The sequence below is a fragment of the Plecotus auritus genome (assembly GCF_963455305.1).
Source record: "Plecotus auritus genome assembly, chromosome: 12".
Taxonomy (NCBI): domain Eukaryota; kingdom Metazoa; phylum Chordata; class Mammalia; order Chiroptera; family Vespertilionidae; genus Plecotus; species Plecotus auritus.
Window position 1 is genome coordinate 37,724,403 of NC_137778.1, and position 13,608 is coordinate 37,738,010.

Genomic DNA, 13,608 nt, shown 5'->3' on the forward strand with positions numbered 1-13,608 from the left:
TGAAGCTGTTCCACAAACATGTGAGGACCCCAAGGGATGTTGGAGAGGAACTTGGGAAAGGAGGGAGGCTACATTCAGAATTCCTTGGGTAGGCCCCTGAATCCACAGCCTGCTGTCAATACTTGATTGTCCTTAGTTGAAGGCTCTGAAGTAAGTCATGATGGGTGAGACCAGTTAGGGGCTTTGGAGAGAGTATCTGTTGGCTAGAGTTTGGAGCATAATTAAAACTCAGTATCTGAGATAGTTTTATACTCTCATTTTACAGATGAGAAGGTAGAGGCTCAGAGAATTTGAGTATCTTGCTCAAAATATCAGAAACAGCTGTGATTCCAACCCATGTCTGTCATAACTGCAAATTTCTATAGTATTCTGCTCCTTTAAAAAATCAGCAGGAAGATAATCACTGTTCAAATCACATAAAAATAGGACATCACAGTTTTGGAGACTTCATTTCGTACCCTCTAGCTTGCCTCTGGAGACTCAGCTACCGCAAGCTGATTTAGGGAGCGGGTAGTAGCATAGAAGGAACTCCCCTGTGGAAGCCAAACATGGAAGGAACAACAGTCATCATCACCAGGACTTGGAGAGTCGCTACATAAAGACGTGTTCTTGCTGAGGGGGGTGAGAAAATTAATGGGGAAACGTTGCTTTCTAAGATGCTCACCACTTTGGCTCCAAGCCCCAGCTCTCCTTTCTTCCTCTGTAATCCCTGGATCCCACTACCAGCGTCAAAGGCTAGGATCCTCTCCTAAAAATTGCCAAAGCTAGAGATCTCTACCTGCTGATGATACACAGAGGCCTATTGTGGACCCTCGAGATCAGGACTGCTGCCCTCTCCTGCCTCCACAAGTCTTACACCTTTTTCTCAGTGTTTCCTCAATCTGGCTGACCACCAGAATAATGCGTCGGGAGTTAAAAAAAAAAAACAAAAACCCAAGGCTTCCTAAATTACTCTTTCTCAGGATGTTTCAGGGTATTCTGATGATCTGTTAGGTATGGGTATCACTGCCTGCCATGCATTTAAACAGGCAGCAAGTGAGCAACGGGAGTAGTACTGCCTGATGTAGGCTGAAAAGGAGAGAGAGATGGGAAGAGCATGTATGTTTGTACAGTTATATAATTTCCCCCTTACACAACACAGCAGTTTAGAAACACATGAGCATATGAATGGAACCTTGTCCACTGTGGCTCTCATCTAACTCTCAGTAATGAAAGAACGTTGTAGCCTAAGAGGTGGTTTGGGGTACCAGGCCGTCTGCTCAAACTGACCTAGGGAAGAGAGATGTGGTTTCATCTCTGTCCTGTCTACCCTCAGCCAGGTAGGAGCAAAAGGAAGTGCTCTCCGGGTGCCTTTCCTCTTGCACACAGAAGTGTCAGGAAGCCAGTGCAGGGGCAAAGAGACACGAGCCTCGACCACGTGCTTTAGTGCAACTCATATCACACCTACACCTCTTCCACTCCCCCTTCTAGCCTCCAGAGCAGGGAGTCGGAGCTGCTCAGTTTCTTACATCCCTGCCAACTCCTTCCGAGGGCTAAGGAACCTGCCAGGACACCAGAGTCCCTCTGGATCACTCTCCAAGTCCTTAAATAGAAGCTGTAGCAGCCCAGGGTTGAGGGTGGTGGAAGGTGTGCATGCAAAGATCTTGTGCTTTCGAATCAGGAGGTTTGAAGTGGAGGGATGAGTGAGGTATTGACATGTTCAGGTCTGGTCCAGCCATTCTGCCTTCTTGGGGGCCTTGCAGGTGTGGACGTCCACAGTGTTTCTGCACTCCTTGCACCGCACAGCGCAGCACCAGTGGAATTTGCACTCACACTGGGTGACACGGGTGACTCGAGTTGTGTCATACCCTCGGCCACAGCACATGATTTCACAGCCGTCTGTCCCTTTAGATGTCTTGCTGCAGACACGGCCTGCAGTGCCTAAGGAACCTGGATTGGGGAAGAGAGAGAGAGAGAACCAAGGTACCTCTTACTTCAGCTGCTCTGGGTTCCCTTACCCACATCCTCCTGAGGAAACCATAAAGAATCTCTTTTCCTGAAAATATACCCACTAGCCAAAGTGATCATCTCCTCATGGCCCTCTACACCAGCCTCATTTCCTCCCGCCAGCAAGGCCACCCCAAGACCACTGACTTCACCTGCCGTGCCCTCCCTGCCAGCACACATCTCCAGACCCCCTTCAAAGCCTAGCCTTAAAATGCTTGTCATTGTTAAAGCTGGCTGAAAGCCCTCTCTTTCATGTTTGAATTTTCCCATAATAAGGAGTTAAAAGAAATAACAGCCTATAATTTATCTTTTCCAAGAAGTCTTGCCACAACTCTGATCCAGCTACTATTTGTTAGTATTTTGGTCCTTAGTTTATATTTTATTAAGTTGTACTATACAGAGAAGTAGTATAGTATGGCCATTAAAAGCTGGGCCTGGTGTCAGTGTCTAGGTTTAAATCCCATTCAGCCACTTTCTAGCTATGTGATGTACAAGTAAGTTAATCTCTCTGGGCTTTGTTTTCCTCACCTGACAATAGGCACAATAACAGCATCTAACTCAGTGGATTGTTGGGTTATATCTACAATCTCTGTTCAGCGGAGGAGGTGAACTAGTTGATTGGCATGACTGGCTGGAAGCACACCCCTAAGGAATTCCTAAAGACCCTACAGGGGGGACTCTTGAAGGGTAGGGGAGATGCTTTCTCTCTGCACAGATGATGCTCAGGACCTCAGTCTCACTGATATTAGCACAGGAGACCATGCCAACAGACCATAAAGCCAAAGAATTCTGGATGGGATGGACCCTAGGCAGTATCTCCTCTAGCCCTTTCCCAGAGATGGGAAACTGACTAGCCTGGGGGTTCAAGAAGGGGAATCAATTAACTGATTTCTATAGCAGCAGTCTGACATTCCACTGGGATATGAGAAGAAAATATAAGAACCTCTATATTTGTTTTTTACCTCATCGATTTAAAATACCGATTCTGTATTGTTTTATAATATACATATTAGTATAGTGGAACATAGATGTAGTTTATAAGTAAATATACATACATTGGAGGTGAATGCTCAAGTTTTTTATACACTAGGAATATACAATCCAAATGTCAAGAGACCACTGCTTGGGGCATGGGCTGGCTAGGTCTCCTATGCATGTTACTCTCATAATTGCAAGGGCTGGGTGTTAAGTCCTTCCTGGGCATCAGAAGTCTCTCCTACTCTCTGGAGCTGAGTTATCTGGTGTAGTAGCCACTAGCCAAATGTGCTCATTTAGAGTTAAAAGAATTAAAATTAAATAAATTTTAAAACTTAGTTCCTCGGTTACCCTAGCTGTATTTCAAATAGTCATCACATGGCCCGGCTGGCGTGGCTCAGTGGTTGAGTGTCAACCTATGAACCAGGAGGTCACGGTTCAATCCCTGGTCAGGGCATATGCTCAGGTTGTGGACTCAATCCCCGGCGTGGGGCATGCAGGAGGCAGCCGATCAATGATTCTCTCATCATTGATGTTTCTATCTCTCCTCCCTTCCTCTCTGAAATCAATAAAAATATATTTTAAAGAAATAGTCATCACATGTAGCTAAGTGGCTAGCATATTAGCCCTAGAACTTTTCCATCATCACAGAAGTTCAGTTGCACAGCACTGCCCTGGAATTCTACCCTCTAGAATGACTTGGACCCTTTGAATTCCAGATCCCACTTTGGGTTTTATGAGCCTTAATTTTATGCCTCTGAGAAAAACCAACATACATATGACTCATCCTAACTCCAAAGATTCTTCCCCAAATGAGCATTTTAGGTGTGGTAGCATAGGCTCACACCTCAGAGGTTCTGGAATGATTTCCAGGCATTGGGAAGTAGTCCTCTCAGTTATACCACGTGGGCAGAAAATATACCTAGCCCCGCTCTATGTCTATGCCCAGTTTTGCTCTGAGCCACTTGACTCTCAGTAAGGACAGAGATGGGTGAAAACCAGTACCAAAGACAGCCGAGCTTTCTAAGTCCACCTCAGCCGAATCTGACGGTTGGGTCTGCAGGGAAGAGCCTGGGGGTCCAGGGCAGTTCCCGGGGAAGAGCGGTTCTGTGGCATTGTGCATTGTTCCTAGATTAATTTATCTGAACCCGAAATCTGAGCCCAGATGGTAACTTCCATTCTTTTGGGGTAACACCGTATCACTTTTCAGCATCCCCAACAATCCCACCACAATATCTGGCACAGATGTTTGCTGCTTCCTGCCAGTGGTTCGCCTTGGCAGGAACCTCTGCTTTCCTTGTCTCCCTAGCCCCCCATTAGACGGGATAAAACTTTTCAAGGCCACTGATGGTCTAATCCCAACTGTCCTTCTACCTTTAATCTCCTTCACCCGAACTCTCCACTCAGGATATTAATCTGCTCTCTGTTCCTGGAACAGATCGTATACCACTTACCATTCTGCTCTGTGTAGACGATGTCACCTGTCCTCTCTAGCACCCAGATAATCCCCACACCTCAAGAAACAGCTTACATTCCACATTTGCAGCTCAGCTTCTCTTGATTTCTCCAGTTGTCTCTCTTGCAGTTGCATCTGTCTACCTGTTACATCTCATTTCTTAGCTAAATTGTAAAGAGCCAATGACTTGGGGCTGCATCTTATGCTTCGGTGTGGTCCATGCATTGCTCGGTACTGAGATACTGAGAACAGGTGACTTATTTAACATTCACTGAGTAGTATCTGTCACATCTGTATACACACAGACCTCAGGCCTGAGGGAGCTGAGCGACCTCTCCTCTCTGCTGGGGCAGCACAGGGCCTGGCGGACCGAGGCATAAATCATCAATCTCATTATGAGGTTTTTCATATCTGGAGGAGACTAACTCCTCCCTCAGCTCCCTCCCTAACTCCTGACGCTGAACAACTCAGGAGTGACTACCTCGTGACTACCCAGGGGTGCTGGTACTAAGAGCTGGGTCTCCATGCCCCCACATCCCCATCTGCTTTCTCTACCCACCTGCAGCCTTGTCCAAGACACAGTAGTCTGGGGAGTTGTCAAAGTAGACAAGGTCGGTCCGGGTGGCACGGCGATAGCCTTGGCGGGCTGCTGTGAAGTTGGCGCCATCCTGGGTTGCTGTCACCTGCACAGCCCCATCATAGCGCCGCCGCAGGTAATCACCAGTGCGGCGGAAGTCTGAGAGCGCACGCCAGCAGGTGCGCAGAGTACAGGAGCCACTCACGCCATGGCACTTACACTCCAGCTTCAGAAACCGCCGTACAGCCTGGGAGGTGGGAGGCAGGTAAAGGAGAGGCAGCCAGTCAGGGCACTTAATCACCCCAGGACTGAAAGCATGAGTGCTCGGCCCTTGGCGGGACCTGGTCCCGGCTAACTAGTGCAGCCATTGCTTGGTCTTTCCTCATCAATCCCACCCATTCTTCCTGATCAAATGCAAGAAGCTCTCCTTCCAGGAAGCCTCCTGGACCAACAATGTTCTCCTTTTTTTTTTTATGATAGGCCATTTGAACTTTAGGGCCACAGGATTCTGTTTATGATTTCAGGATGCTGGCACATCACGTATTTTGGAGTTCAGGGTATCATGCCTTCTCCTTCTGTGGCATGTCACTTTCCAGCAAGGACCAGCACAGGGGACATGCTCAGAGACCAGTGAACTGACCAGAACAAGCCCTTCTCCTCCTCAGTCATTATGGAGGCAGCTTTTTCCTTCTTAAAGAGTGACTGCCCTGCTTTTCTCCGTCTCCCCCTGCTTTCCACCTGTGTGAGGACTTTGTGTAACTGGCTGCACCTCGGCATTCGCAAGCTCCCTGTGTTTACTGCTCCTGTCCCAGGGGTCGGGTCTTTTGGAAGTGACCCGGAGCCTTCAGCACTTCCTCCTTCACATTTTGTTCGTGATCATACAGAGCGTCGCCCCCAGCAAAGAGGAAGGCACATGCACAGACATGAATACTGACCGTGCGACCACAGCGGTTGTTATGTAAGTTCATGAGGGCCCGGGCATCCTTGAGCCTCTTCTCCTTGGCATCCACGAAGGCCTTGGCAAAGCGAATGCCATAGTGTATGTTGTCACTGCAGCCACCCCAGTCAAAGTCCCCACGTTGGTCATGGTGTCGGCCACGAGTATAGGGGTCACAGCTGCACACACTCAGTTCCCCCTGGCTACAGGCGCGGGTGATAGCATGAACTACCCCTGCTGACGAGATGGCATATACAAACGCTGCCTCCCGGCTGCCTAGAGAGAGAAGGGGAGAAGTGTGTCTCAGCAAGGAGGCCCACAGAGCTGCGACTGTGAAATCTCTTCTTTTCCTAGAGAGACTGTACCCTCTTTGCTCAAATTGCCCTTCCTTGCAGGAGCATCTCCAGACTGCCTGATCCCTCCCCTAGCCCTCACTACTTTCCATCCACTTCTTTGTACATCTGACCTCTTGGGCTGACCTGGGGGCTCTTGCTTCCTTCCAAACTCCTTGGATGTATCCATGAGCAAGTCGCAGGGTGAGTCACCCCCTCCCACTGAGCGCAGTCCTGGCTCAGCTAAGCCTGTCTGGGTCCACAGTTCATGCCTGCTCAGGCCCACTCTGCTGGACAGTTCCCAACAGGGGACACCCCAGCCCAGGGGTCAGCCCATTTGGAGTGACAGGCTACTTTCCCCGCCTGTTTCCTGCCCTCTCTGCTCTCCCGGATCAATGACCCATCTCTTCTGTCCCTCTGACACCTTTGGGTTCCCACCTCATTCCCTTCCTCCTAGTTTACTGTCTAGCTCTGCTTAGCTTTATTACTGAGCCGGGGCTAAGCCGCTGACTCTCCAAATATTTATGTATCACCTTTCTGTTTATCCTTTGCTCCCATTACTGTAGTGTTGGGAGTATTGGAGTGAGGGGAGTGATTGTATGATAAGAACCTAGTCCTCAGCCTGACAATGCCGGGGGCCGGGGAGGGACGGGAAAGGGAGGAAGAAAGATGAATGCCGCTCCTTTGTCCCTACATCCCAGAATACTTGGACCTAGAAGGACCCCTGGCTACATATCTAAAGTACTGAGGGTCTGTTCCCGACTGTACCCTGCGCTCTGCCCACAACTGTTTCTCTGATTATGAAGAAGTGTGCAGGGGACGGGAGAGGGGATCACGCCTACCCTACCCACTCACCACCCCAAGCATAGGAAGGGAGGGAAGAGCTGGGCAGGTGGAAGAGGCCCCTACTTCTGAGCATGACACGGCCAAAGACAGTGTGGTCCCGGTCCAGGGTGGTGCAGTTCCAGCGGTGGTGGCGGAACTGGTGCTGACACTCTCGGATCCATTCGCGGGCCCCCTCGCCCACCGAGCGCATGATGTCTGGGTAACGCTGGCACAGCTGCCGCTGCCGGCTCACCAGACCAGGGATATTGTCACAGATCACTCGGGCCCCCAGTGCCCCGATGTACCTGCAAGGTGGAGATGGCCCTGTCAGAGCATTTCGGCCCTTTTTCTGCATCAGGACAGGATTAAGGAAGGGAGGGCTTGGCATTCACACCTTGGAGTGGTGCCTTCCCCTTTCCCAGCCCACATTCCCTGAGGCTGATGGATAGAACCGGTCCCCACAAGCTCCGGACAAATAGTTCTACAGTTGCAGAGGGAGAGTAATTGAGTGGTCTCCTAGCATCACCAGTTCCCCTGCCAAAGGCCAAAGTGACACACACTCCCAGAACGCAGGCCAGGCATGTGTCACATACACAGAAAGCTGTGGGCATGTCACATCAACCCATTGCCTGTTTATTTAACAAACATTAAGAGCCTCATGGAAAAAATAAACTAACAAAACGAGAGTCTGAGATAACACTCTTACTCCCACATGTAAGAGGCACGTCCTGCATGGCTGGTCCATGAAGACATGGTTTGGGGGAAGAAGGATGGAGACAGGGAGGGGCCAGTGGGAAGAGACATCACGGGTAGCTCTGAGTAATGTTTATAGCCCTAGTCAGACCAATGCTGAGATCTGGGGAGGAGACCCCACTCCCAGCTCTCTTCCCCATACTCTTTATTTCCAGGCCAATGGCCTTCTGTAGCTTAGGAGTCTTGCAAAACCCTCCTCCCCAACTTATAGGGCAGGGTGTCCTGCATGGGCAGAGGGCCGTTGCTGTGGGAAGCCAAAGGCCAAGATAAAGCAAGAGGTGACACTCCCCATATTCCAGTCCCCATTTTGCCCAGTATGAATTATTATAAGAAGATCATTTGACTACTAAAAGATAGGTGGGTTGGTAGAGTCCTTCTCAGATTTTTCCCGGCAATCTTTTCATTCAAACACTCTTATCCCGGACTCCACCACTAGCCTCAGGAAGACCATTTCAGAGAGAAGACCAGATTGTATCATCACTTTTTCTCCCCACAAGGCCACCAAATGAGATCTGACTCACTCACCCACTCCTCATTCCCTTTCTATCTCTCCAACACCTTCCTTGATTTGCTGGGAATTCACCATTCTCCTGTCCTAACACATCAAGGGACACCTTCTCCCCCTTTTCTGGACAGGGGGTGGGGGGGTGTGCTGCTTTTCTGCTGCTACAAACAAAAGATTTTGGTTTGGGCTGTGAATGAGCCTGTGGTTTGGGAAAGCCCCCAGGTGGGCCTAGAAGTGGGTGAGGAAAAGGGAAGGTGGCCAATGGGTAAAGGGGAAAAGCTGGGCTGCCCTGGGCTCTATGTACCCCCTCCCCCCAGTTCACACACTCCGCCCTCACCCACAGACTGGATCACCACTGGTGATACCAACTCAAACAAACACAAGGAGGGCTGATGCCTCTTCTGGAACTCAGCAGGGCTGATGGGGCCCATCTGTCCCGGGGGAGGGGTGAGAGGGCTGACCAGACACTGAGAAATCCCATGGAATCAGCGTCCCCAGCACTGTCCATCAGGGCAACAGCTTCCAGGAACAAACAAAATAAATACCCCCGGCTGGGCCAGGCCGGAAAGGGCCGCCTGACGCACAGCCCGGAGTTACACCCACTGCTGCGGTGCTTTGTTTGGAGATTCAAGACGTTGGAGTTGTGGAGTTGGAGCTCGTCCCTGTCTCACCACCATTCTGCTTCCCCAGTTCAGCCCGAGTACTGCCCTACGCAATGGGTGTTTGTTTGTTTTTTACTGGGGCTTGGGAAGAGGGGGGTTGGATGGGAATGGGAGACCAGTAATCCAGCCCTCATGAGACAGTCTGGAGTGAGGCAGGCCAAACTCTGGCAAAAAGTCCTTCCTGTGGTCTGACTTAAATCCATTCTGCTGTAGCCCACACTGGTCCTTCTTGTTACATCCTCACTGAACGTGGGAACATCTGTTCAGTATCTAAGATGGGAAGAATGAATAAGTTTCTCCTACTGCTCCCCTCACCTCACCAAGTGGCTGCTTCAAGATTCTACAGAGCAGGGCGCTTGCCTGCTGACCATGGTCAGCCCCTTGTAGTTGGTGTGGGGACCTCCAGTAAAACTGAGCCTGAGCCCCAGCCAATCCCCTTCTCAGCACATGCCTGCAAAACGCCTACCATGTGCCAAGCACTCAGCTCAGCTGTTCGGGTCAAAGAGATGTTTAAGGCATCCCCCGTCATGGGCTGGTAGTGGCGAGATACCCCTGACCCTCTAGCGTTGTTTACCCATCCAGAAGTTTCCTTTCCTTCCCAGCTTCCTGCCCCAGAATGTTTTCTTCACCTGCTTTTGACCCATTTACATCCCTCCCTTTGACAAAGTGACTCATATCCTACTCTCATAGCCCCTGCTACTCCAAGTGTGGTCCCCAAAACAGCAGTATTCACATCACCTGGGGATCTGTTGGCAGTGCAGAGCCTCAGGCCCCAGCCCAGGCCGACTGAGTCAGAGGCTGCACCTTACCAACACCCCAGGTGATGTGCGTGCACTGCTCCGTGAAGGCAGGGATTTGTGTCTGTTTTGTCCACTGTAGTATCCCCGGTGCCTAGAACAGTGTGTGGCACATAGTAGGTACTCAATAACTACTTGTTGAATAAACCTAACTGCTCTGATATGCCCCCTACTTCTTTCTCCCCCCTAGCTAGTCATAAACTTCATTTCAATTATAGCGTTACTCCTTGTGGACATTGCCAGCATATTTGCACGTTTTGTTTGTGTCTTGTTAATGAGGTCAGGGAGCCTCTTTTTTTCCCTCTTTTCCTTTTTTTTATAGTCCCTAGTGCACATGGTTCAGTCCAGCTCATATAAAGCTTTGAACACAGGGATAAAACTATTACCTTCCCTTAATCTCTTAATACAACATCATTTATATGGTACCTTACAGTTTATGAAACATTTTTCTACACAATCATCCTATGAGAAAGAGAGAGATCTCCATTGAACAAGTGGAAAAACTGAGGTTCCGGGAGTAGTAAGTGATAATAGCCAGCTCTGTCCATCAGAGCTAGTCAGAGGAGAACTAGTTGAACTCCAAAGTCCAAGGTCATCTTCACTCCAAGGGAGGCTTAGCCAGGAGTGGGCCAATCTGACTTCAGAATCGGTTGAACTTGAGTTTCATGCCATTCCCTCCTATTCTCACTTCCTTCTTAAGTGAAATGGGGATAATAACAGTACCTACCATGCTGGATTATTTGGGGACTGAAGATGATGATGTCCATAAAGTGTTTAGCCATAGTGTCTGGAGCTTAGTAAGAGCTCATTGCGTAGCAACAATAATGCTAATGTTATGATGCCACTCTGTTCCTCTCCCTTTGTGAATCCATGACATGTCCAACCCGTGCAAAACGGAACAGGGAAGCACATGTCAGGAGCCCGTTCCTTGTTTGTTATAGATTCTGAAGAGACCATCACTTCCTCCTCCAGTTAGAGGAGCAGAGGGAAGCAGTGGTTGGAAAAGAAGGGAAGGTCTGTGAGGAAGAGCAGCCTGTTCGCTGGTGAGAGCTATGACTGCTCCAGAGTGGAACAGGGATACACACAGCCAACGGCATCGCCTCTGGGGACTGTACGAGTATCAGTCTTGCTGGAGTTTTTCCTATGGGAAAGAGAGAACCCCCTTGGGGGTCTGACCAGCCTTTAGAAAGCAGCTTTCCACTTTATCCCAGAAGTGATGCTCACAGAGGCAGGCACCAGGGGCCTGCAGCTATGACCTGCAGGTGTGCAGCCAGGAGATGGAAGTACCCTCTGCACTCACTCCCCATCCTGGCCTGCTACTGCCTCCCCCGCCCCGCCCTGCCTCCATCACAGGGACTGCTGGATCCCTCTGCTTCACCCGCCTGCTTCCCACCCAGGACTTTTTCCAAAATCTTTAATATGAACCACGTGGGGGGCATGTAGTAGAGAGAGAAAGGAAAAGGCGGAGACAGTCGCCACAGGGACAAAATGGGGACTAGAAAGAACTCCAGATGGGTCTTTGGGAACCACCTCTAGCATGCTGAAACTACCAGACTGACTTGATACTTCCTCACCTAAACATCACATGGTCCCCAAGACAGCATCCCAAACTGGAAGGAAGGCATCGAGAGCCCCTAAAAGCAAACTGCCATCTGGGTGGGTAGAGATATGCAGCGGCCACTTCATCCTTTCTCTGCTGGGCCACTGAGGATGCTTGTCCCCAGCCAAACAGTCCTGAAGGTAAAGGGATGGCTTTATGCTCACTCTGAACTTGGAAAGGCTTTTCTCCTCATCCCCCTTCTTCCCTTTCCCTTTCTAAAGGAATGTTTCAAGCCAGATGTAAGATACGGGCCTCCCTTCTCCCCCATCCAGAACCCCCCTCCTTGCCTTCCACAACACTGCAGAGATAAAAAAAAAAAAAATCCAAAAGAGATTTTTCTGAAACAGGAAAACGGGGTGGGGGGGTGGGGGGGAGAGACGCATCTTGAAATGATAGGAATCTGCCGCCCAAGCTTGCTGGCCCCTCAGCCTGTACCCCTCACCCTTCCAGCCAAGATTCCAAGTCCTGAGGAGAAAAGCCACAGGGTGGAAGGGGAGAAGAGACCACACTTTGAGGTGGGCGGGGGGGGGGGGGGTGTTAGGGAGGGGGCAGAGTGAAGACAGGAAGGCGGGCACTGCATGGGTAGAGAGGGGCAGAAGCCCAGTCCAAGAGACCATTTTGGGGGGTGAAGAGGAAAGATGAGAAGACTGAGTCTTTCCTCAGTCCAACTCTCCACCCTGCTCTGCCCCCTGAAGGAAAAAGACGAGTGCCATCCAGGGCCTGGGAGCAGGGGACTCGGGAAAGAACAGACATCGAGTCGGTTTGTAATGCCTTTTGGCTCATCTGCCCTCTTATGAAGTGTCTGGAGTGTAAGGCCTGCAAGAAATCTAAGGGGAGGGTCTCAATATTTGGGGGCCAGAGGCGCCTAGTTCTCGGAGGGGAGAGAGAGACATGGGGAAGAAAAGAAGGAAGCCGAGAAGGAGATACCAAGGTTCGAAGTGCCGTCCTTAAAACGGAGCCTGAAGGCAATGCCTAATTATGCAAGCCCAGTGTTTTGTTTTAATTGTGGGAGTTAATGGGGTCGGCTTTTTGCCCCGGTTCCACTTCTAACCCTTGCGATGGGTGCTGCCGCCGCACCAAAGCCTTGCTGCGTGACCGAATGGGTGGACTAGCGAGAGGCTCCTCCACCCGCGCGCAGCCCTTTCCCCACCTCCCAGGGCGACGGCCATAGGTGATCAGGGGTTCCCGCTGGACGATCACCGAAGGCCCCAGATAGGCGGTTGCTTTCTTGAATCCACCCTGAGCGAAATTTGGAAGGTAGCTTTTGCCCTAAAAGGGTTGAGCTGAAATATGGGCACAGCATATAGGGTTCTGGAAAGCCTCGACCACCGGGCGTCCTTGCTCCAAATACCCTGCACCCACCTCCTCGGGCGGCGCTCCTCTATTTCCGCCGCTGCCGCCCCCGCCCCCGCCACGCCGCAACTTCAGTGACAGCCCTGCCGGAACGTCTCTAACTCCGTCGAAGCGACAACCTGGTCCCCTGAGCTGCGGGTGCCGGGGCTGTGTATTCCTCCCCGCCTCCGGCCTCTCCGACCCAGAGCCTCACCCTCCCAACCCGGAGAGTCACACTCACCACCAGGACGTGTCTACTCGGGCCGGCAGCGTCAGCAGCAGCAGTAGCAGCAAGCAGGCAAGGCTTAGGCGGGCCGCAGCCCGGGAGCCGTCGGGGGCCGCAGGTCTGGGCGCGGGCGCGGGGACAGGAACGCGGGCGCGCCGAGGGGGGAGCTGCGCGGCGTCCTCCGCACCACCCAGCTTCAGCATAGCTCCCCAAGACTCCCGCCGCGCTGCCCGGAGGGGCGTGGACGCGGCACCGTCTGGGGGTACTCCGGCTGTCCTTATTCACCCCCCTGGGGGGCCATAGGCTTGCCGGCGGCTGGGGACCTTAGGGGCACCTGGATTCCCGGACCGGGGCGCAGGATTCCGGAGAGGGGCGCAGCGAGCTCGGGGACTGGGGCGCACAGCCGGGGCGCGGGGTGCAATGTCAGGGGGTCGGTGGCGTGGAGTGGGGCTGCGGGTAGAGTGTGCGGACAGCCCCTCCGACCGCGGACTCTCATTGGACAGCGCGGGGCGGGGCCGAGGCTGGGGACACGCGCGGCTCTCAGGGCGGCTCCGCCCGCGTAGCCCGGGCGCTTCGCTGCGCCCTAGGTGTGGCGGCCTTCGGCGCCCTGGCACTGCACTACTCCGCGCCCCCACCTGTTGGGGC

At 51.7% G+C, this 13,608-nt stretch overlaps 2 protein-coding genes across 7 annotated transcripts in view; one reads left to right on the forward strand and one right to left on the reverse strand.

The window, feature by feature from the left end:
- The window catches only part of ST7L (suppression of tumorigenicity 7 like), a 219,620-nt gene that overhangs the window by 72,807 nt on the left and 133,205 nt on the right, over nucleotides 1-13,608 (forward strand). The window lies entirely within an intron of this gene.
- WNT2B (Wnt family member 2B) lies at nucleotides 1,402-13,166 on the reverse strand (the record flags this gene model as incomplete). Its single annotated transcript, XM_080648965.1, has 5 exons — nucleotides 1,402-1,929; nucleotides 4,977-5,241; nucleotides 5,930-6,207; nucleotides 7,173-7,393; nucleotides 12,979-13,166. 5 exons carry the CDS (start codon nucleotides 13,164-13,166, stop codon nucleotides 1,700-1,702), a joined length of 1,182 nt encoding a protein of 393 aa, XP_080505091.1. The 3' UTR covers nucleotides 1,402-1,699.